The sequence below is a fragment of the Parambassis ranga genome, chromosome 3 (genome assembly GCF_900634625.1).
Source record: "Parambassis ranga chromosome 3, fParRan2.1, whole genome shotgun sequence".
NCBI lineage: Eukaryota > Metazoa > Chordata > Actinopteri > Ambassidae > Parambassis > Parambassis ranga.
Window position 1 is genome coordinate 17,829,200 of NC_041024.1, and position 24,391 is coordinate 17,853,590.

The 24,391-nt window shown below is 42.1% G+C and overlaps 1 protein-coding gene across 1 annotated transcript in view; it reads right to left on the minus strand.

Annotated features, from left to right (window-relative positions):
• Positions 1–2,016: 2,016 nt before the first annotated feature.
• Positions 2,017–24,391, minus strand: part of hcn4 (hyperpolarization activated cyclic nucleotide-gated potassium channel 4) — a 47,285-nt gene continuing 24,910 nt past the window's right edge. Inside the window, exons 5-9 of the mRNA XM_028401999.1 lie at positions 21,605–21,823; positions 13,191–13,337; positions 12,667–12,907; positions 5,879–6,043; positions 2,017–4,304 (exon numbers count right to left, since the gene is read on the minus strand). Of these exons, the coding sequence (XP_028257800.1) occupies positions 2,017–4,304; positions 5,879–6,043; positions 12,667–12,907; positions 13,191–13,337; positions 21,605–21,823 (3,060 nt within the window). The remainder of the gene's footprint in view (positions 4,305–5,878; positions 6,044–12,666; positions 12,908–13,190; positions 13,338–21,604; positions 21,824–24,391) is intronic.

Genomic DNA, 24,391 nt, shown 5'->3' on the forward strand with positions numbered 1-24,391 from the left:
TTAAAGATCATGACACATATTTTTTTAGTTTCATTAATTTAGAATCAATTTAGAAAAGTAAAAGTCTAATAACAAAATTATCATTTATCCATTTTTGTATCAATACAATTAGCATTTATATCCACAGAACCAGCAGTTTAAGATGCTGACAATCAGATCCTTCTTAGGAACTTGTCTAAATCATGCCTCTGACAATGAGGTCTGGTGCTCTCTAGCGTCTGAAGCCAGGTGTGTAGTTACTTATTGAATAAGTAATTTTTAAAAATAATGTGCTTAGGTATATCACTTTAAATTGCAGGCACTGTATCAAAGAGGGTAAAACGTTTTCCAAATATGTTAAAAAATCCAACCATTTTCATGGAATGTATTTTATTTTTGCTGTATTTTCTTGGTGCATATGGTGTATATCACATTGAGCTGTTCTTCTTTTCTGAAAGAATTACTCCCAGGGCTACAGCGGCATAACAGTTTTACACCAGTACTTTAAGATACATAAATAGTCACGATTGGGCTGGTTCAGGAAGCAGAGTCACTTACCTAGAATGCCTCACACATATATTAGCTAGTAGTTATTCTGTGTCTTGCTAAAGGACACTTTGGCAGTAGAAATGGCTGCTGATGAAAATGTCTGTCAAAGATTCAATCAATGACCTTTTCAGTTATGCAACAGTCTCTTAAACACTTGCAGCAACAAGCTTTCAGTGCATCTATCATCACTACAGTACTTTAAGCAACAAATGACATACATTCAACATCTCAAACTCAACACAAGCCTTCAATGAGGAGACATACTGTATCTATGTTGACCATATCGAAGCTACAATAGGAGAAGTAAAGCACAAATTAATTATCATGTGGCATATTTCAGTTTCCAGCACTCTTGACAGTTCAGTTTGTGTAGTGAATATATTTGGACTGAAAGTAGGGTTGTCATGTAGTATCTTTGATTCTAAATGGTCTGAGTGCTACACAATGCATCATACAAGCTGTGGTTAATGGAAGTCCTAGTTTTTTTGTGTAAAAAAAAAGGCAAACCTCCTTTTGATCAGTCTAGGGAAAAGTCTTGCCTTGCATCTGACTGTCCCGCTGATTCACACTTATTCTCACTAACACTCACACATTAACAGTTGCACACAGTCAGGAAGAAAAAAAACAACACATGCTTTCTACACACATTAGCGGCATGAGCTTGGAAGACAAAGTGAGCTTGTCAGGACATGGTTGAGGACTCCGCAAAAAGCCAGTCGCTCACATACTGTTATGTCTCAGTACTGAGATGGAGGGTAGCACACCGAACCCCTTTTCCACCTGCTTCAAAAGAACAGTATTACTACGAAAAAGTGGTATAAAACAAGGATCGACGGGCTGAGAAGAGGTGAATTATTATCCCCCAGAAAAGTCTTTTTGGTTTCCTAAAATCTCTTCCCCACCTCTCAAGGTTTTTGAAAAGTTGACACAGAGAATAAATAAGTACAATCTAATAGATACATTTAAGGATCAACAATATGTGATCCCAAATGACATGGTACCAGAGTCAGCCTGTCTCGAAGCATGTTGTTGTAGCTAAAAATTGTATATATTTATTTAAACACACAAAAAAAACTTTATACATGCAGGTATTAGTGCATAGGTTCCTGCAGAAAAGGAGTATTATTCTGTTGTAAATTGAATCATCTTCCCAAAAACAACAAATGAATTTGGCATAGTTATAAAGGAAATGACTGTCCTTTGAATGGAGATCATTTTCACACCCTCCTACTGCCTTGATTAACTTACCATTTAAATATATTTCTATCTATATACAGTATGTATGAATAAAAAAGGACAAAACATAAAACAAATATAGTGTATTCTAGAGCTCTGAGTCACCCGGTAAAGTGTCTTTTAAATCACAGTAAATTTAAAATCTTGGTAAAATGAGAGGTGGAACACAGTGAAGTCTGAAGACAAGAAGAAAAAAATGCCACGAATGGAAGAGTTTCATTTCAGAAGAGCAGAGGAGGGTGTGATTGATCCTCACAAATTGGAAGGGAGTTTAGAGCGGACAGTTTGAGGTTCTAGATCTGAATATGCAGCAGAGCCCCTCCGTAGAGGCAAGGCCGGGGAGGTCCCAGGGGACTTAGTCTGATGAGGGTGCCCTGGAGACATCTGGGTTGGGGGAGTCATGTGCCCTGGCACTGAGCTACAGGGTTTGGGCACAAGAGTAGGTGAGGAAAATGGTGAAGGGTAATATCCAGTTTCTACAGAGGGGCGGGGTGTTTGGTGGCCTAATGCCTGGGCCACCTCCTGGGGCAGAGTAGGGTGTGAGCTGGATAAAAGCTTTAGGTCCTCAGAAAACCGTCCCAGGGGAGAATCTCTCCCTGTTGTGTGTGGCTGGCTGGGAAGCTGAGATGAGAAAGAAGACTGTGGCATGAGTAAAGAACTGTGGGATCCTGTGGCACTGGATGGGTCACTGTAGTAGAAAGTCCTGCCTGTCACTGGACTTTGAATAGTGGGACTGGGTGCCACTGGAGTAAGGCAGGGGGAGGCGTTTGCTGAACCATACTGGGCCAAGGAAGCCAAGGCAGACCTCTCCAATGACATCTGGTGGGGCAAGCAGCCAGACTGGAGGCCTGCCAGGCTAAAATGGCTAAGGGAAGATGGGGAGCCCTCAGCAGGCTGCTGACTGTGCTGTCCCCTACTAGAGGATGGGGAGCCTTGAGGGGCTGGCTGGAAAATGTTCAAGTCTGTTGTAGTCCTTCCTCCCCCAGCAAACTGCTGCAGGGGTGCCACCTGAGGGGGCTTGGGAGGTGGCTGGTTATGGAGAAGCGGACCAGGCATAGGGCTGGATGAACCAGCAGATATAGGGCTCTGACAACGGGAAGAACTAATAAAACCAGCTGTAATTCCCCCAGAAGCTCCACCACCAGGACAAGCTGAAGACCCTGCTATGTGGCTCCCTGCTGCACCTCCTACTGCTCTGCCAATTTGTCCTCCAATCACCCCTCCCCCTAGCCCATTTGAACCTCCTCCTATATGGCTAGTTATTGATCCACCAGGAGCTCGTCCCAATGATGCTTCAGGATTTCCTACTGTTAAATCACCAGAAACTCCTCCAAATAGACCCCCAGAGGCCCCACCAGAAACCCCTCCCACTGAGCAATCAGAAGTCCTACTTAATGAACCTGCAGTAGTTGTCACCACAAGTGATCCTCTAGAAGTCCCTCCCATTAATGCCCCAGAAACGCTTACAATTGATTTTCTTGATGTCCCTTCTATTGATCTCCTGGCGGTATCTGGAATTGTCCCACATGTAACACCCAACCCTGACCCGCCTGATGCCCCACCTGCTAACCTGCCACAAGCAGCACCCATTGATCCCTCAGATACCCCCCCTACAGTGTCCCCTGAGACCCCTCCTATCAATCCTCCGGTAGCTCCTCCCAACCCAAAGTGTATCGCAGGAGTTACTTCTGTCACCCCAGTCGTAAAGTCCTCTCCAGCCCAAGCAGTATCTCCTCCAGTGGCTCCTTCCAAAGAACCTCCACCTGAAGACCACCCAGGACCACCACCACAGGCTCCAACTGCTCCTCCACTTAGTCCTGACCCAGTGCTTCCACTTATAGATCCTTGGTGGAAGAGGTTTGAGAGAGGTGGGGTGCTGGGGCGAATAGATTGCTGATGTTGTGGTTGTGGGTGTAGTTGTGCCATACTAGATGAAGGTGAACCAGAAGATGAGTATGGACCAAATGGAAAGACAGAGGGCCCTCCTCCACTGGACCCAGACACAGCTCCACTGGGTCCACGCTGGCTTCCACTACCTGAGGCATGTTGACTAGAGCCAGTTGCCCCCGAACCTGATGTTATCTGCTGCGCCCGAAAAGAAGCCAGCAATGGCATGTCCACCCCAGTTCGGATTTTAGAAGGTGTGCTAGAGGGAGAGTCTCCAGCAGAGCCAGGTGCTGTGGATGGAGGTACAAATGTGTGGAACTTCTTAAGTCGGTTGGGAGGGTCTTTTAGGGAACCCAGGACAGAAACTGGAGGTCTGAAGAGTGTTGGTGGGAGGTGGGGATGGTGTGTTAAGGCGATGGCTACAGAGGTTGTGGCGGCTGCTGCCTGAAGAGGGGCCTGGATGAGGGGGGCCCAGATGACAGGGGTGGGTGAAGGAGGTGTTTGGGGTGGGGCGTTCTGCATGAATTGGGCGCAGTGGGCCATGTCTCTGTCATGCTGCACAATCTGCTGGATGATCTCATTCTCCTGGTAGTTGAGTACACCGGAGCTGAGGTCATGTTGTACCTTGTGCTGCAGGATGGAGTTTTTCTTGCCTTTAACAGCACAAACACAAAAAAAGATACATAGAGAGAGTGAAAAGTGGGAGAAAGAGCATAAATGTTACAGATAGAACAGAAACTAGCATGAAAGATCTATGAATGAAGAGAATAAAGTGTACCTAAAAATGACATGTGGAAAAAGGGAGGAAAATAGAGACAGAGACAGGGGATGGAGCAGAAAAGGGAAAGACAGAGCATAAAAGGACACAGAATAAGAAAAACAAATACCCAGAGACAGAGGCTCAGAATGCATGACAGCCTAAGGTGTAGGGAGTGTTTGTTTGACTGTCTTCTATCTATCAGTTATTCCCCAGGAAACAGGGACAAAATGTACAGCAAATATTGTAATACAAGGCGCAGGTTCAGCTTGGGACAGACTGTGGGCTGCTCTGAGCTCCAGGCTACAACAACTCCTAGTGTCAAATTGTGTCTGTTATGTCTCACAAACCTCTGATGAGCCTGGAACTATAGCTGTAAAATGCTACATTGAGGGGATAGGCTATAATGAGGAAATAGCATTAATAAAATATGAGATTTAATTTAGCAAAAGACTGTGCTTGTGCTCTGTCACTTTCCACTGAAGGAGTGTTTGCGCCCTGCAAGGCGTGCACAAGGTCAAAGAGACAAGTTAGAATCACGTCACTAACCACTGGCCCAGCCCCCTAAAGAAATATGTGCAACTGCGACCCCTGAGTCCATTAATCATTGTTGAATGTCCACACTAGCAATGACAGGGTTAATTCACATGAGTGCCATTTTCAATCTGGTGTTTAACAAAAGGCTGTGGATATCGACAGATATTGTAAATGCAATTATGCTCAAGCTCTCAGTTTTCTATTATGACTGGTGGCAGATTAGTTGAGGTGTTTCTGTGAGGTAATGTATCTCTCCATCCAGCCTGACCCAGCACCACCTGATCCTTTATCACCTGAACACCTCCAATCAGATTGTGCAAAGTCCATCAAGGCAGTAATTAATTTGTGGATCAGTGCTGTATGAGTTACTTTATTAGGGAAGAAGGGCGTGCATGAGCATCAAGCTGAGGAGAAAGTACGTACGCAGGAGACCATTTCACAGACACATGGCTATCAACCCACCACATCTTTTCAAAGCAGCCATTTTCTACAAAGAGACCCCCTAAAGCAATTTCTCTATCTTCCATTCCAAACATAGCTGAGGATAAAACAGAGCATGCAGTGATAGCTAGTGATGATACAGGCGTGCCTTTCATTGTGAATTTTTCATCTGCCCAAGCTGAGCCTGGGAACAGGGATGGATATGGAAAGAATATCAATTGTAGTCATAAGGGAAGTCACACAGGGATTTCAAAACCAGAGCTTTGTCTGCATGTTTATATGCAGATGACTTAAAATAATTTCAGTCCTTGAGTATCTGTGAGAACATTTTTCTAGCATCTAAGTTTAGTCTGAGTGCTCTAGATCTGGAGTGAGTTTAATTTCTCCTGGTGCCATATACAGCCCACAGGCTGCACACATGACAGCATCACTGTCATTTTGTAATATTTGCACAAGAACTTTATGGTTTTAACTTTGTTGTAAGTTTCTCACCAATACGGTCCAGCCTGTCCAGGGCAACAGTCTCAAAGGCCCTTCGCATCATAGGATATTCCTCCAGCACCTCGTTGAAGTTGTCAACAGACAGTGAGTACAATCGGCAGTACGTGTCAGCTCGAACACTGGCTGTCCTCCTGCCTCGTGTCAGCAAACAAATCTCTGCAAAAAAAACAGCAGATAAGACACAGTTATATAAGAAAGTTAAACCCTGGAGCTCAGCTGCATTTTCATTTTAAATGTATATTTAAATTTATATTAGGTGTAATACTATTGATTTATATATGTGGGGCAGAAAATCAGTCATAACAGCAGTCACAGGCATAAAAGTACCAGCAGGTACTGTTCGCTACTAAAGGCTATCCCAGTTTAGCAGGAGCAGAGCCAGATCCATAATCACTATAAATCTCTGAAATGTAGAAACATGTCCTGGTTTTAACTCCCCTCCACACAAAACACTGAGATTTCATAAGCAATGGTTTAATCATTTTGCATACACATGCCCCAGGATCTGCACAGAATAAACATGTATGTGGACACAGTACAGGGTCAGTTCTTTTTCATGTACATTGTAATAAAGTTGCAAAAAGAAAAACGCCAGTGTGTTTTTTTTTCTTAAATACAGGTAAATGGCATTTTTCAAAGCTTTGGTGTTTGCCAGCACTCATCTGCCATTCCTGCTCAGCTGCACTGCTGTAGAGCTCTGGCACACAGGAGGTGCGTGTGGGGTTAAGTGCGTGACAGCTCTCTCAGAACGCACTTCTTCTCCCTCCTCAGCCTACATCAAATCAAATGTTTAATGAATTCTTTATCTAACTTATGCATGGTGCTTTTCTTACAGATGTTTCATTCTCTGTTTAAACACATCATGAGCCTTCCTGCACAGTATGAGGGAACTTCAGACTTACACACGTTTAGGAACGTTTTGTGTATGATGTTTGTGTGGGTATGGTGACAGTGAGATGTGTGAGTGGGTATGTGATAAAAAAAGTGATGACGTCAATAATCTGCAGTTTGTTAGGGGCTAGTACCAATCACAGCTAATCACATCAGCTTCTCCTCTCCCTTTAAAATCAGGCCTTTTATTAACATACTAATAACTGCCCTATTGTGCACTGAGGTTTTGTTGAAGTATAGAAGTATAATGTATGTTAAACAAAAAAAGATATAACTGGAAGGTTTGCTAGCAGAAGGTTAACAGTGAGTAGCCTGGATTTAATTCCTATCAATGAGAATTTGACAGTGCAGATTACTCAGTTTGAGAACTGTTTGTGATGCAACACTGTTCCTCTCCCACTGGCAAGGGGAATAATCAATATACATGGCTGACAAAGTGTAATGAGAGCAAATTCTATTTTCTGTTATTGCTGTGACTATCAGCAAAAAAGCTTCTTATTTTACAGCTCTTGACATGTTACTTGCAACACTTATCTATATAAAGTGTAGTAGTAGTAAAGGATAGTATTGACTGCATGACTACATTTCCTTGCATTAGACTGACTGCATTCTTCTGGTCAGTGAGTGTAACATGGTTATGATTATGTGCAATGGTTTGAAAAATGACACAGGGGAACTGATAAAGGGAAAAGGCCTGATTTGACAGGTCAGAGAATGAGGAATACATCCTGTATATGAAGCATCAGACCATGTGTTACTGTGTGTGCGAGAGAGAGCACAACTCAATGGGTAAAGTTAGCAGCAAAGCTGTGTGAATAAAAATACCATGCGCTTGTGTGTGTGTGAGTGTGTGAGGTTACACGTGTCACTGTGATCGTGTAGCCTACTGGAAGTGTGTGCTGGCATGGCAGCCCTGGATGTAGCTGTGCTGGGGGTCCATTTCCCGCAGCACTGCTCCAGTAATCCCCTCTGGAGAGGAGCATCGCAGCTCTGTATTAAATCCTCTTGTCCCGTGGCTTTCTGGATGAAGCCAACACTGCCAGGATGAGGTAGTGAGGTGCAGAGCCCTCTGGCCTCAGCTAACTGTCTTCTGCAAAAAGCAAGAAGACAGTTTTCGATTTCCTCTGAATCGAAAACTGTTCGTTTTCCTAACAAAAAATTTAAGAAGACAAGAACAGCACTAGGTTTTTTTTGTAATTGCACCTAATTTTCTGAACATTTCCTAAACAAACCTAATTTTTTAATGATTTTATTAATCATAAAAAAAAATTATAGCCATTATTTTTTTGTCTTTTTATTGAGCTGTTGGACTTCTTCCATTGTAAATTTTGTGCATCATTTTACAATGTATGGTTTCCATATTTATATTTAACTCTCAAATGGCTCCACAGTAGTCTATACATAAAACATGTAATACTGCTGGGCGACAAGTGAACTTTTGTACTGCGCTGTTTAACATGAGAGTTCTTTTGTGGATGGTTCACATTCAACTTATTTATGAATGCTCTACTCCCACTGCTTACATCTGTGACTCAAAGCTATAGTCTGCAAATCCTGCATAATATCACCGAACAAGCTTAAGTTGACAAGTCCCATTTCTAGTGGTCCTTCCTAACAATGAGTTCACTCAACTGAGGGCTTTGTTAGCTCAAATTAGCAAACACTATATAATATATATACATAAATTGTAAAGAAAATGACAGTGTGTAAAAACTGTCCTAACATTTTTAGAAGAATTATTATTATAATTGAAACAAAAGACCCAAGAACATGAAACAAAGCTGAAACAATTCTTTCACCTGATAATCCACCCTTTTCCCCCGCTGCTTTGTTTTAGCTTTGATTTTAATATTTGTAATATATATATTTTAACATTAGACTACAATTGTAGACACCTTTCTACTACTGCCATGGTATATTCCATTTTCACACTTGCACGACAATGCAGTCATTAAAATTGAATGACACCAATTAAAATTGGATGTTGCTCTGGGAAAGAAGGACTAAGACATCATATGTTGTGACCTTGATGAGAACACACATGACTGGTCCTCTGCCGAGTGGTGCAGCCCACATGTTCTTAAAAATGCATCCCCCGAGTCCCTGCACAGGCTCTCAAAGTGAGGAATGATTTGTATGTGTGCATGTGTGTTTATATGTGTGTATGTTGGGGGGTTTGGCTCTCTACCTCTGAATGAGAGGCATCACTTTTTTGACATGCTTGTGCATATGTCTGTTTGTTCACAGTGAAAAAGTGGGGGAAAGTAAGACAATCCAGTACAGTGGTGTGAGCACAAGTAAAGCTACATATATTCTGCATGTTTTAAATGTAGTTTGTTTTTCATAGCAAACGTGTGAAAAGTCACATCACAAATGATTATTAGTTATTAATAATAATTATTATTATTTTAAGCTCCAGGCTCTAAAACAAATAATCTAGTCATGAAAAGAAAGGCAAAACTGGAACAAATGCTCATTCACACATCCTTTTGTTTCACTAAAAATGAGCCATTCATCATTTTCTTTCTTGATATCCCAATGTGTGGTGTGAACTGTGCAGACTGCACAGGCTGCATGCATGAATGTTCACATGGGGTTCATGAAAACCAATGTGCATGAATGTTAGTGAATGCAGATGCTGGCCTTTGAACGGTAAGTGAAAGTCTGTGTGTGCATCTATCTGCATGTGATTTTATGCATGCACGATTTCACCTGCCTTCCTCTGTGCTTACAAGTGTGCGTGGATGTGAATTAATGAATATGAGCAGGGCTGCTTGGTCGGTGATGAAGTATTTGTGTCCCGCAGCCTGGTCTGGCAAAGCTCACCTGGACTCTGAGTCCTGCTGTCAGCTCCCATCTCCCTTCCCAGTACAGCCCCCCCAGCCCACGGAGCGGACACTCTCTAACCTTTCAAACATCCGCAGTGGGCTGCCTGATTCCCCGTGACATGCCATGCTCACTCCCTCGCAGCATTATCATACCTGCACAAACACCTAGCACGCGCAGACAGGTGGGGGATACGTGGTGTTTTTCCAGTTCATGGTTTGCGCTGAGGCGTCTCACATCCTGAACTGAAGCTGATATTTATGATATTAAAGGACCATGATATAAAATAATCAGAACGCAACTGACAAAGGAAACATTATGGGCCTAAAACAATCTTAGTATGAGGGAGCTGATGAAAGTAATTACACCTGTAAAATGATTTGATTGCCTTCGCTTTTAAATAAAAACATATTGTGTGTACACCATCATATAGCATCACAGCATTATATTCCAAACCAGCCTGTCATGTTATACAAGACAACTCTATATCTCATCAAATCCCCCATTCTGTCACTCAGTCAGCTGAAGCACCTCCAGAATAAGAGATGCAGAGGTGTTAACTGGGTTAAGGACTGGGAGGATTACCTGGGCCTTTGCAGCTGCCAGCCTCTCTCACTGACTCACTCAGTCAGGGTGGCCATTTGGCAGCACTATTGCACAGCGAGTCTGAGCAGAGAAAGGGGGGGAAATGGCGAAAAAAGTAAAAAAGACAGCAGAGATGGTAGGAGTATTAACTCCCAAACCTAGGATTTCACAAGACTACGGATTAAGAGAGCACCATTCAGTGTGAGAACCAGTCTGAGAGTGAGTAAAGCCAAAAAGATGACACAGGAGATTGTGAACTGTGCAACCAACTCCCCTCCTCAATCTGCTCAATCTGCTCCCTCTCTCTGACTCTGTCTTGCTTTTCTCCCTGCTTGCAGAGCTACGACAACGCATGCACTCAAGAGGCAAAGTGAGCCATCTTAAAGGTGCAATCAAAGGCAGCTTTTGATAAGCACCACTGACGGACATGCAGGGCCACCACAAGGTCACTAAGGTCTACTCCAACCAAGAGAGAGCCACCGTTTGCAACTGGCAACACATCAATTATTGCAGCCAACAAAGGATGAACTCTAGCAACACAATAACCTCCTCAGTCTGCACACCGAGAGCGTAGCGGAGATGCTGTTCAGATAAGTGTTTCAGTACTGAACTATAAGGAGAGAAAGAGGCAAGTGGAGGGCGGGGAACGGAGGGTGCATGTTTTCTTTCTGAGCCCAGAATGGCGTCCAGAGAGCAGCCTTGGCAGGGATCCATGTGTCCCTTGGCGTTAGTGCTGCAGTCACATTACATTTCCCCTCTTCACTGGATCGCTGTGTGCCCAGCCGACGCTCCCATCCAGGACATGTCGTGTCCACTTTAGACTTTAGACTCACTGGCTAGAGCTGATCCAACAGCTAACAAAATGGAGCAGACTGCTGAGTATATAATTGTGTAAATAATTCAGGTCGTCCATGAATGAGTGCGTTGGGAGTTTGCTGAGATGTTGATGAGTAAATACACATGCCATTTGCTGTACTGTAAACCAGAACCCACTGACATGAGAGCATTTGACACGATCAATAAACATCAACATGGAGCAGATTTTCATATTTCTGTACAGTTGTAAAGAAATACTCATTTTATTTTGCACGCTGAGCCTGATGGTCACACTGTGCCACACACTCCCTGTGCTGATCCTGCACCAATTAATTTCATGAATGACTAACTCATGTTTGGTAACAAACTCCCAGTGGCTTCAGGCTTACCTCACCAACCCCCACCCTTACACCCCCAGAGGAGTGGCACTGCCAGTAATAGTCACAGCATAATGGAGTCAAAAGCTACGCGTCTTTACTGCGTAAGAGGGGAAATAATTACAGATCCACAGCTTAAGATTAAGACCGTTTTCTGTTGCAGGAAAAGAGTTTTTTTCACATGTGGGTTAGACTGCTCATGTTTACTTGAAGGAAAATAAGTGGATTCACTCTAATGCATTTCCATGACATTGTCATTTAGAGTACATTCGCTTCAGTGTCTTTGAGTGGCACAGTTTCCAAGCTGCTACACAAACTGTGCCATTACAAGGATGCATGTGCTAGAAACAAGCCTCTGAGCACATTGAACATTTCTCAGAGTCTGAAGTCTGCCCTGCTGAAGAGGGGCCGAACGGAAGGAACATTTTGGACAACATTCGAGCCAAAATGGCCCTAGAGAGAGCTGGGGTCATGTTGTCTAAAATGTTGATTAGTTTTGGCATGTGTAGAGATAGATTGCCTGCCATCTTTTCATTATTTCTCTCAAACCCCCGGAGAGAGGGCATGAAGATGGACTTGAGCAGGCAAGGCGTAATTAAACTTCCACAGGCAGGTCATGTGCTGTTAAATGCTTTGCCACCACTTCTAATTACTTAACAGTGTAGTCAAAATGATACGCTGTCAGTGGGCAAATTAATTGGTATTTGGTGAGGGCAGTATGGCAGCATTGTCTCTTACATGTGTCAAAGGCTCTGTGGGACCATGAGAAGACTATGCATTATCTGACCCTGATTAAGAACACAACATGAGTTAAGTACATAACAACTCTGGGTTATCGCACAAGCCTTAAGCATTCATATAGTACGTCATTCCACAGCTTCCTGACCTCTTTGACATTTGAATGCATATGTTGTAACTCGTGCTAGAGCCAAGTGCTTTTTTTTGTAATTTTGCATTGCCCTACATTTATCAAGACAGCTCATGATGTGAATTAATAGAAAAGTCCTGCATAAACCATGAAGCTGAATTTTAAGTGAGGTGACAAGCAGTGCACAAGCCACCACTTCTGAGCTCACAATGAGCTAATATCAGTGCCAGAATAGCTCCCCCTAAACTGTTGTTTCCTCGCAAATCAAAATTCAAACTCCAGCCAACATCTTAAGGTGCTAAAAGACAGCATTATTAATATTAAAACAGCACAGAGCTGAGCTATGCAGACAGATGTGCGTGACTGTATGTGACCTTTGAGTTTGTGAGCTTGGTGCCAGCAATAGCTCATCTTACCCCCGAAGTAGGAGCCGTCCGAGAGCTTGGTCTCTTTATTGCCTTTGGTTAGTACACTGACAACCCCATGTTGTATAAAGTACATTTTCTTGCCAATGGTGCCCTCTCGGATGATGTAATCCCCAGGCTGGAACACCTCAAACTTCAGTTTGGTAAGCATGGAGGTGACAAAGTTGGGATCTGCATTGGCAAACAAAGGCATGGACGCCACCAGCTTTCGACAGTTGAAGTTGATGATTTCCTGTTTGAAGAGACAGAAAACAGCAGGTAAAGAGGAACAGCTGTACAGGGCTGGAGTATATTAGAGTAACAACAGGTAAGTCAGCTGAGCAGGCATTTTTTTGCTCTTAAGTCTGACCTGAAGAAACAAAGTAAAAAAATAAAATGTTCCTCACTTGGTCTTTGTGTGATGGTAAAATGTCAGAGAATGTGAACTGAACTGATGAATAATGTCGAGCAGTGCAAGTGACGAGAGTCGCGTGTGTGCGAGCCATTTTGACCCTAAGACACAAACAATGTCCCACCTCTCGAAGTGGCTCGTTCAGCTCTCCCAGGATGCTCTCCTCATCAAACATCTTCCCCTGATAACGATGCTCGTAGTAGTCATGGATTCTCTGCCTCATATCTGCAGGCAGCTTGTGGAAGGACATGTACTGCTCCACCTGTTTGTACTGCAGGGACACAGATGGCACAAAACAATCAGGTTACTCAAAGGCCATAGTGCTGTAGCACAGATACACAGTCACAGGGAGCATTTGGCTCTGAGGTCAGACACACAAGGAAGTGCAGATGGATACAAGTTACACCAGCCTTTTTAACACCCTTCCATAATGAACACAAATATTTTGCAGTGGATTCTACATTATTGAGCCCTAATGTCAGTCCCTGGTCAGGTCAGCACACCAAAACTAGTTGGACTAGACTCTTTGATAACATCAAACATTAGTTAAGAAGCAGAAATGTTTCATTTGCAACAACCTTTTTAACAAGCTGACCTTTAAAAATGCAGCACACTAGCATTCAGTATGCTAAGAGCGTTTTAAATGTGTCCCTCCACGAGTTCTCAAAAAGTTATTAAATTATTGCGCAGCCAAAAGTTTCTCTTTGAAAGGTCTGCAGACTGCAACTCCCTCACACGAAGGCTACAATATTTTAGAGAAAGTGAAAAAATGAAAGAGGTTGAACATCATTAATAGCTAAAAGAATATAGATTACATTAAAATATTCATGTATGTGCAGTGTTTCAATAAATGAGAAACACCATGGAGACCATGACTCTTGTTTTCAATATGTTTTACAGCACAGACTGTGTGGGTCTGTGTCTTCCAGTCTTTATGCTGTTTGTGAAATAAAGCTATTAGTTTCAGATGGCCTTTCATTGATTGTAAGGTTTCAGAGGCAAAGATGCAGATCAAAGCACACTGAGAGCAGCTTGGGAATAATAACACTGAGAATCATTGACCTGCAGTGAAAGAAAACAAGGATGAAGAAAAAAAAGGAAAAAGAAATTAACCATTCATAGGGCGATGCTAGAGGTGCGCTTTGATCACCTTTTCTACGCTGCCAACAGCCTTACTGCTGAATGACACGGCTGACCTCAGATGTCTCCCTCTTTGTTATGTGACACTACTACACTAGTCACTGCTAATCTTAGAGGAAATCATCAAAAGGGCAGCCTGCTGGAAATGCAGCACAGTAAATAAAAAGCGCTGTCTCACCCAAGTCAGAATGTTCTTGTGAGAGTAGCTTTCTAAAAACACAAAAAGTCCAAAAAATGTTGATCCTGTAAAATAAAACGCCAGCGATTATGGAGTCAACAGGTGTATGAGGGTCTATGGGTAACACTGTAAGTATTTGACCAGAGCCCCTGGGACCCTCATGAACATGGAGTGGCTGTGTGTATATTTGATGATCCAGCTCCCTCCACTGTGACCTGTTAGCTTCCAAGTGTTGTGTATTCCTGTATGTATTGTTAGTTAAGAACAAAGGCATCAGGAGATAAGCCAAACTGGTATGTTTAACACAGATAAATTGCTTGTGTTATTTATTCAAATCCCTATCTTTTAAGAATGTCAAGCAAAGTATTCAACTACTTCTGAGAGTTGGAACGGTGTAAGTGACCTGGAAAATTAAATACTTGCACAAGCAAGAATGAGATGTGGAAAGAAGCTTTCAGATATCCAGCCTCTGTGGGGAGATGAATGAGTTCTGTCATGGGGTAAGGGTTTGAGTCTTTATCCCCCACAATCCCCTCGGCATAAAATTGAGCATTTACTGATCTGATGATGAAACTGAATCCTTCCACAGAGAAGGACTGTGAGTGCTCTCTCTTTCCAAGAGAGGAAAAGCACTCTCAGACATCTCCAGGTGGACATCTGCAGTCCCGCTGGCAGAGGAGTGCAGCTTGAAAAGGCTTGTCTACATGTGATTTCAGGGTGAAGATGACAGGTGTAACCCACATTCGGAATGTCTAATGTCTTTATGCCTCCTGCATTAGACATGGCACAGCACGGCGCTCTGTTTCAAAGGCATGGATTATCATCGAATGCGTCCCAACCTTTTTGATTCTACTTTCATAAAAAAGAAAAAAAACTACTGTCAACATTTAATGCATTCATTTATCCTCAGCTTTGCAGCACATTACACTTTGATTCTCCCAGCATGAAAGGGTATTAGTCAAATGAACAAATGTAAGATAATGTTCCATTTCTTTCACTGTTTCGATGAGTCCAACATTACTACATAACAGTATCACACTCAAGGGCCTTTCATATTTACTAAACACTGCTGGGTGTCAGTGGAGAAGCTGACAGTGATGCAAAGATGTCGACTATCAGGGTGGGGGTGGGGTGGTGATGGGGGGGTTGCTGGTTGACACCCCCCCCCCCTCCCCATGGTTACAGGGAATTATCTTTTTGCTGCACAGCCGCCATCACACTGCCACCAGGAAGATCCCTGCGTCCCTGCTCTACTTGGCCAAATCTAATCATAGGCAGCATTAAGGAGGTAATCATTTCACCATCACATTTCCCCGCTGCTCTCTAAAAAAACCAGGACGCTCTTTAGAATTTAAGAGCAGCCATTGAACTTTTTTTTCTTTATTTCTTTATTCTGATATTTTAAGAAACATGCAGATGCATGTTACAGAAATCAGAAATCCTTTTTCACATGGCCATTCTTCAGTCTGTATTTTTTATTTATTTATTTATTTACTGTCATGCTTCACATTTTTCCCCAATTCCCTTCTCTCTCATACAGCTCTCCAAGCTGATGTGAATTTTTACCAAATAAAACATGAATAATTCATTTCCCAAAACAGATGTCAGACACTTAATTATACTTTCTAAACATTTGTTTTTTCCCCAATCTTCTCTCTCTCCTTATCCTTCTCTCATAACCCCTACCTTGTGTTGTATGGACAGAAAATATTGGTCATATAATAATTCCTGCACCTACAACTGTATGTATTAAGGTGGGTGACAGAGAAATCAGTTAATCACCAAGGAGAAGCTCTTTTGTCTCAGAGATTCAAAATCCTACTACATCTTATTTACGTATATATCATTTTCTTTATGAAAATAAACATTTAAAAAATGACAAGTGTGAAAGAGATTTTAGGAGTATATGGATGTGCCTGGTGGCATGGTGGTGCAGTTGTTATCTAGTCGCCTTTCTAAAAAAGTCACCAACAGAGCTGACGTGCTCTAAACGACGTGCGTAACAAGACAGACAGACAGACACAGTTTGCACCATGTCGAATTGGTCCTACACTCACCCACTGATCATCTCCTTCAAATGTGGCACATGGTGAATCTCTGAAAGGGCCAAGTAATTAATAAATAGAGCGCTTCAGAGTACCTCTGAGGCATGTCAACAGTCCTTGACTCAGCAGTAAAAGTTGTGTGGCAGACAGAGAGGAAAGGGGAATGTAACAGGGTTTAGATTAATGTCATCAGTCAGGTCCTGACTAATGAGAACAGCTCTTACTGTAAGGCAGAATCAGACTTAAGCTCCTCAACTGGTTGACAGCTGTGTCCTTGGGTTGATTGTGTGGTGAAATCATGACTTAACCTCAACAGGACACCACTGTCTTTCTGTATGATAATATATACATTTTTCCATACAAGGTCTTTAAGATCAACCAAAATAGCAAACACTTAGTCAAATATTTAAAACAATACATATAACCTCTATGCTACACAGCTTCTCTGACAGCATTACACTCCTCCTCCCTCTTTGTAAAGCAGGAGACAGCTCTATCATGTACATACACATTGTCACACTGATGGCAGTTTACTTCTGTTTACTGTATTTCCAAAGGTCTTGATTGGGGATTGAAGTAGGGAACAAATGATCTCCAGAGCCTCTTCACCCTTAAATAATCAGCTTTGGGCGTCTTATTAACTATTCCCTAAAGAGCCATGTTTAATTGCCAAGTGTTAATTAGAGATTTAAAAGGAGGGGCTGCAGCACCCCATTGCCATTTGCCTCTAAATCCATTTGGGACTGGCATGTCACAACATGCTGACTCCTGGGTATTCTTGATTTCATCACCAACTGCCAGAAACAAACAGAAGATCCCTCAGTTATCCCACTCAAAATAATACAGAGAGGAAAAATGCTCATAATGATCAGAAGAACTCTGTTCGGTGAATAAACAGCAAAAATCACCAGTCACCTACAAATGAATGAGATTAGTTCCTTTGTCTGGAGTCCCCATCTCCATCTCTGTGTACTGTATAAATTACCACAGCAGAGAGCCACAGTGACAGATAAGCAGCAGCTTACAGGCAGCTGAAGTGGCAGGCGTGCATACCCTGTATGCACAGTCACATGTGCAGCCATCTTGTGCCCCCAATCTGCAGAGATGTAATTCTCTTTGTGTGATAATGGTTCTCAACATGCCAAAGACAAGACGGAAGAATTCTTTGGGGAATTCGGCGCATGATTAACCCATTCTGACTCACAATGTTTCATAGTCCAGTGTAATAGAGTTTGTCCAGTGTGTACGAATGGCACAGTGCTGTGCTCTTCTACAGCATAATCCTACATGAGTAACATGCTACTGCACAGACACATATAATGGATTATAGTATTTGTGTAGAAAGACAATGAAGTAAGAGAGAGAGAGAAAAAAAATAGATCAAAGAGAAATGGCCTCTACAAAGAAATACAACAAAACATTGCTCCATGTTAATAATAAAAATAGGATTTTAGACCAGAATTCAGCCAATATGTCAACACATACCAAAAGCCCAATCACAGCACAACAGTTTTGGCAGATTTTTTAAAGTGACTGAAAAAACGTGTGTTTACAGATGCATGTGCATGTAAAGTCCTGAGCAGGACCCATCACCATGGTATCCATCAGAGCAGGGACGCTTAGTGCAAACAGGGGGAAGTTCGCCTCAAGCAAAATCTTCGCTGCCAACACAGTTTTAGTGCATACACGGAAAAGAATTAAAATATTATTCATTATTTATTTTAGGTGTCATTGGCAATTAACACAATCACATGTATTCTAATTCTGTATATATTCTGTATGTATATATAAGATGTTACTTTGTCAAAAGAAATAATAATTATTTTAGCTTGGGCAGTTTTCTATCATCAATTATTGGTTATAGGTAATAAAATCTCCAATGAAAATCTCTGTGATGACCAAGAAACAAACTGGAAGAGAAGGATGGAGGGATGCTGAATGGAGATGATGGAGCTAAAGCATACATTGGCTCCAGTCTGTTTTTTTTTTCAGTTCAGATCTGATATAGACTCCATTAAATGTGTGCTGTCAGATACATCAGCAACAAATTGAGTTGCAAACAGGTATGCCACATGTATTCTTAACCTGCATCCACAGGCTCTGACAGCAATATGAGCAAAGTGGAAATGAATCCAATAAAGATATTTTTCATCTCAGTGGGGGCCACACTTCAACCCTCTAAATATTTAGTGTGATTGCTGGGCTCTGTACTTTGTGTAACAGTTAACATGCTGCCTGATTCCTAGGAGTTCATTTAAGTCTGCTTGCTAGCTTCTGACAGCCCAGGCATTTATCACATGCAGGCACATTGTAATAGAATTCTATTCAGAAAAGATTATACCCCCGCTTTCTGATGATAATTTTCACCATATCTGAGAGCAGAGCTTTTTCCCCCCTCTTTTCTGCTTTCCCATCTGTACACTTCTGAGAATCTTTTATAGGCTGCTTTTCTTTATCGTTGTCCCTCTGAGGGGTTTCACTGATTTGTTTCCTATCTAATGTGAAAGCTACCTGGATATCACCTCTGGCTGCCAACTGGACAGATGGCCTCTCATCTTTGCCATAAAGCCATGTGTTTGGGATGCATGCTCTATTTTTCACAGCTCATTTAAGGTGGATGTATGTAGGGCAAGTGTCACATCAAAACCAGCATGGGGCAACTAAATGTGGCGGTGCTGCTTGGCTCAACACTGATCCTCCATCGCACTTCTATCGCTGTTTCAAGTTTTAAGATTCCATCTTTTCTGCCACTGTGACAGTAGTGAGAGTTGGTTTATGTTGTTATTTGCTGGATGCTTCAGGTCCAGTGCCAAATAACTGTAATTCATCTTGCATGTATTGATACAGTTTTGTGGTTTTGCTGACAGCATTTCTGGAGCCCCACCATGGACACATTTGGCTTCCAAAAACAAAATATGTGAAACTGCAGACTGAAGAGATCCTTTTCATTCTGCAAACAGAGTCAATAGAGGAAAACTTGTGGTCTTTCTTATGACTGTCAACACATCAAAAAGACTCAGTTGTTACATTATGCAGTCTATAATCTGAAAAATTATGAAACAACATTGCTGTGATGTAACAATTATGTGTTAAGACTTTTATTAGTCTTGACATCGAAGATGTTTGATACAGCTAGACATATAATAATCCGATAAAAGCTTTTAGTAGGAAAAGTTGAGTTGAGTTGAGTGCTGACGTTCAAAGAATCTGAGAAATGTTTCATATTGGGGATCTAAATAGAATAAAATTATGAAAAGTATAAAAGATGAACAAACACAAATAAATAAAAAATATCTAAATATAAATTATATATGCTTTTTTACTTTTAATTTAATTCCTCTTAATTTTGATGACAAACTGTAAACACAAACAGCCACTTTATGTGATCTTGTTTATTAGCACATTACTACAGATATGCTTTGGATGAGGATTAAAGCTGTGGGTACTAAGAATAGCCGCCAGAAGTGAGTGCATGTTTTATCATGTTGAATCCAACAACTAATGACTTAACTGGGTGACTTCTAATGTTTGTTGTCCTCAGCCAGTGATATCTAGCACACCATTTTTTTGCCTTGTCATTGCTCAATTTGTAGTATTCCCACACAACTTCGATATGCACCATGTTGTCGTCCTTAATAAAACACACCCTGGCCTGACTGTTTACAGATATCCCACTAAGATGATGAGAAAGCACAGACTTTATGTATGTGCATAATAATAACATATGATGGTAAGTGGGTTGTTAGCGTGGTGTGGTAGTGTGTCACTCAGATTTCTCTGCGGTCTGAGTCCCAGCAGACAAGGACAGCTGTCCCTGTCATGGCCATCTGAATACAGCCACCTGTCCAAAAAAAACCAAGACTCCAGGGATTGACTGATGGATTGTCCATCTCTTGAGTGTGTGGATTAAGGTATTAATCTAACATGGAAAAGCAAAAAGAAATCTCCAAGAATCAGATCCCATTGTCACACAGCTAATGCAAGGCAAAAGCTTTATGTCTTTGAAAAACACTAACCCTGCTAAGCAGAAAGGAGGAGGAGTGCAGGCTTGTAGAACTGACTACTATCTGGCTCCTCCAGCCACATGAGCACACAGTGACAGTGCACCCTGAGTGTGTCTTATCACTAAAGGAAGATAAATGAGAGACTCCACACTCTTAAAAATTAATTGCAATCTGCAGTAATAACCTTTCTGCAGGCAGGCGCTGGGGATGCTGAGGGAACACAGGGGAGCCTTTTCAGCTGTCTCTGGGAATTTTAAGGCGCCTTAGGGGGTGATCCCAGAAATGGCAGCCAATAGCTTCAGTAACACATGCTGACTGGTGCTGAGACGGGCCAGCTGTTCAGTCTACTTGGCAGCAAAGCATCTCTAAAGCACAACAGCAGACATGTGGAGGATGTTGATCTGGGAGCTGGTTTGCTCCCTTTCCATTAAACAGCTACTAAGATCAGGAGTATTACAGTCGCAAACCTTGCAGGCTTTACTTTGGAAAATGTGTTAAAACTCTCTTTACATTTATGAAGTGTTAATTTACCCGGTGTGCTTTGTTCCTTTTGAAGATGGAGCACCACATACCCATTACGTCAGCTGGCTCTTTTTCTCTGGCCTCTTTCGCTCTCCCTCTTTCATTTAGGTGTGATCTCTCAAGCCTTTGCCTCCATTCCCTGGAGGTCATCCTCTCCTGTCTTTTCCTCGCTACAGACAGTGGGCAATGTGGCAGCCTAGCAGCTCAGCTCATTATCGCCCACGCTGGGCCCACAGAGGGCATGGCAGTGTGGAACACGTCTCGGCCTTCACAGCCTGCCATCGGGGCTTTCCTCTCCCTCAACTGGGGAGGCTGGGGATCCTGTCTCTATACACAGCAAAAACCCTTTCCATAAAAGACTGGCTTGGAGGATCTGAGCTCAGTTTTAGCCATTTTGCTTTATGTGATGTCTGCTGTCCAGAGAAAAAGGTCAAAAGGTCTAAAAAATAAAGAACTAGTAAGCTGTCAGACAAACAGGATTTTTTTCTCATTGTCATTGTGAGATTTTGTGTTTTTATAGGATCCACCAGTCACTGGATGACAACCCAGCAAACCCCCCACCCCACGACTGCATAAATTCCATAAAATACCACTCCATAAAAATAAATCAAGACAGCACAGCCATCAGTAACATGTCATTTAGACTTACCTTCTCCTGGTACTGCCGTCGAGATGAGTCCAGTGATTGGATTAGCGCTGTGGCGTGACCCACGAACATGGCGTAGCAGGTAGCACCCACAATCATGCTGAGAATGGTCAGCCACACGTCTGTCATGCCCACCGGGGGGTACATGCCATACCCGATACACAACATGTGGCTCATAGCTTTGAAAAGTGCGTAGGAGTACTGCTGTCCCCATGTGTCATTCTGGATGAAACAGAGGAGATGGGGTGAGTTAGGGTGAGCACATTGAAATACTTTCTGGCTTGCTCACTTTCGCTCTGTCTCAAATAAGGGTGTTGATGGCACATAAAAGGTCACTGCGCACACTGGCACACACACATCCAATTATTTTTAGACAGAACTAATGGCGGATGTTCAAACTGTTTTAGTTCAATGCAGATCAGCTGGCAGGGTGAAATATACTTCCCAATATGCAAACATTTGGAATGAGCAGACATTTGGGCGGGAGCCTAAAAACAGAGCCCTGAGAATGGCTGGAAAAAGCGTGAGACACTGGAGGCTCGCACGACAGAAAGTAGGTCAGCTATTTAGAAAAATGTGATTTCTCTGTGAGTTTTCTCATTTGTAGATAAATTGCCCCCTTTCCTTTAGATCCCGGTGGTGGTTCATGGTAAATCAATACTAACTCTCTCCTGGGGGTGACATGTCCAAATTGCTTTCAAACTCATTTCCACAGCGGAAAAGCCAAGACAGATAGCAATTTTATTAGTGCCCTCCTGAAAAGGTAAGGAGCGATGACCAAGGAAGATAATGGGACAGCTACTGTAAAAGAAGCAGAAAAAATGCCTTCTAATGATTCTAATCAAAGTCAGTCCAACTGTGACTCCGTCTATCATCCTACCTATCTATACCAAAACACAAGGAGCATCAGAGAGGTGCCTGCCCTCCAGGCTTGAATTAATTCAGAAAGATATATTTGTTATTCTGCCACATTGAGAACCATTCTTCTAAGTAATGCAATTAATTAGACAGTGTTTACTGTGTGAAACAAAACAAACTCCATTTTGATGTTAATGAGAGGCTACATCCTTCACACTGGAATTTAAAGTACATTGTGAATGTTCTCCCTGCACCCCTAGATGTAAAAAGTTGTTTTCAGGATACTGCAGTAGAAGGAAACAGCCAGTGGAAGTTACACAGATAAGCTGCAACCCCATAAATTGTGTCTTGATGCATCGTGCTGCATTATTTCACACCCTGCGATGTGCATAAGGTTCAAATATGTTTTCTAGAATAAAACAAAGAGGTTAGCAAAGCAATCAAATCCTTTTTTCCACTGCTGCAAAGTAAGACATTAAATCCAATCCTAATCCATGCATACTTTGCTGTACCATCACACAGTTTACATTATGTTCCCTGACAGCTCAGCCTTATGTAACTTAAGATAATCCCCTTGCAAGCTGGCTTAATGCATATCATATCAAGATGCATGTTTTACTGTGGCGAAGGGAATAGAAACATCACTCTGAAAGAAGATAAGTCTTCTTGTTTTTAATCAAACTGTAATTTTGGTCTAAGAAGCTGTTTGTCCCGAAACTGGACCCCCATCACCTGAGTGACTATCTCTGCACAGAAACAGGTGAAAAACTGGATAAAATTAGCAAAACTGTGAAACATCTCTGGGGATAGTGGTTTGCAACATCTGCCTTTTCTTTTGTCTACATTTAAGAGAGGCAGATTCAGTGAAACAAGTGAGCACGTCAAGGAGGCAGTGAGGCACGATGAACCAAACACATCATACCTTGAGCTATGTAGCTACTCATGTGACATTTGTTCTGGCACAGAAAGATGAACCTACAGCTGACTAGATGCAGGTTTATGTATCTTTCAAAGCAGGGTTCATTCACAGTGTTGTCAGTGTTGCATTATAGGCTCCTAATCAGCCATATTTCTGCTCACTAGTCCCCCCTCAACAGAATTGACTTATTAAATGGCATCAATAAAGTGGTTTTATTCTGTCTATAAGAATTAAATTATGAGGACAAAGAGAATAATGACAGCAAGTGGGGGTGGACAGTGAGTGAAAGCAATAAGCTAAAACAGGTTGGTTAGTTAAAATGTTACACATGAACCTATTCATCTGGCACTTTTATGCTGTCACACAAAAACCCTAACATTGCTGTATTGACACTTACATTGATGTGTGTATAGATCGGCCATCAGTTAGAGAACCACTTTCCCCAGCTGCATTGTCTAAGGGTTAAATAGATTTATTGGTGTGTTTCACTGAAGTCACTGCATTCATTGATGCCAGATCAATTCCCACCTTGAAACCTGACAATAACTCAGATTCCTCTGGAGTCAAGCTCTTTTATAACACGGTGGGTTAACACGAGGCCATCAGCTGCGGGTGAATCAGGTGTGACGCAGTCCGCTCCCATAAGCTAATAAAAGGGAGCTCTGTAATGAGTCAGGTTCTATGCCAGCAGCTGTTTTAACAATAAAAGACAATTAAAGCTCAGCATGAGTGCACACTGGAAACTGTCAATATTCAACCAATATGGGATAAGGGCTCTCTGTCCTCCTCCGAAAATCAATGTTCCATGCACAACCTCCTTTTACAATAAGGACAGATGTCAAGAGCTTCGAATAAATATAAATAAATAATTAGCAAATTGAATAAATGTGGACAGATGCAACACATAAATATATTTGATTTAATGTTCGCATGCCTAGCCAATCTTTCCCAGGACGCTAAATGGTTTCAGTACAGTAATTACTGAAGCTGATGGATGAGATAAGATTGAGTAT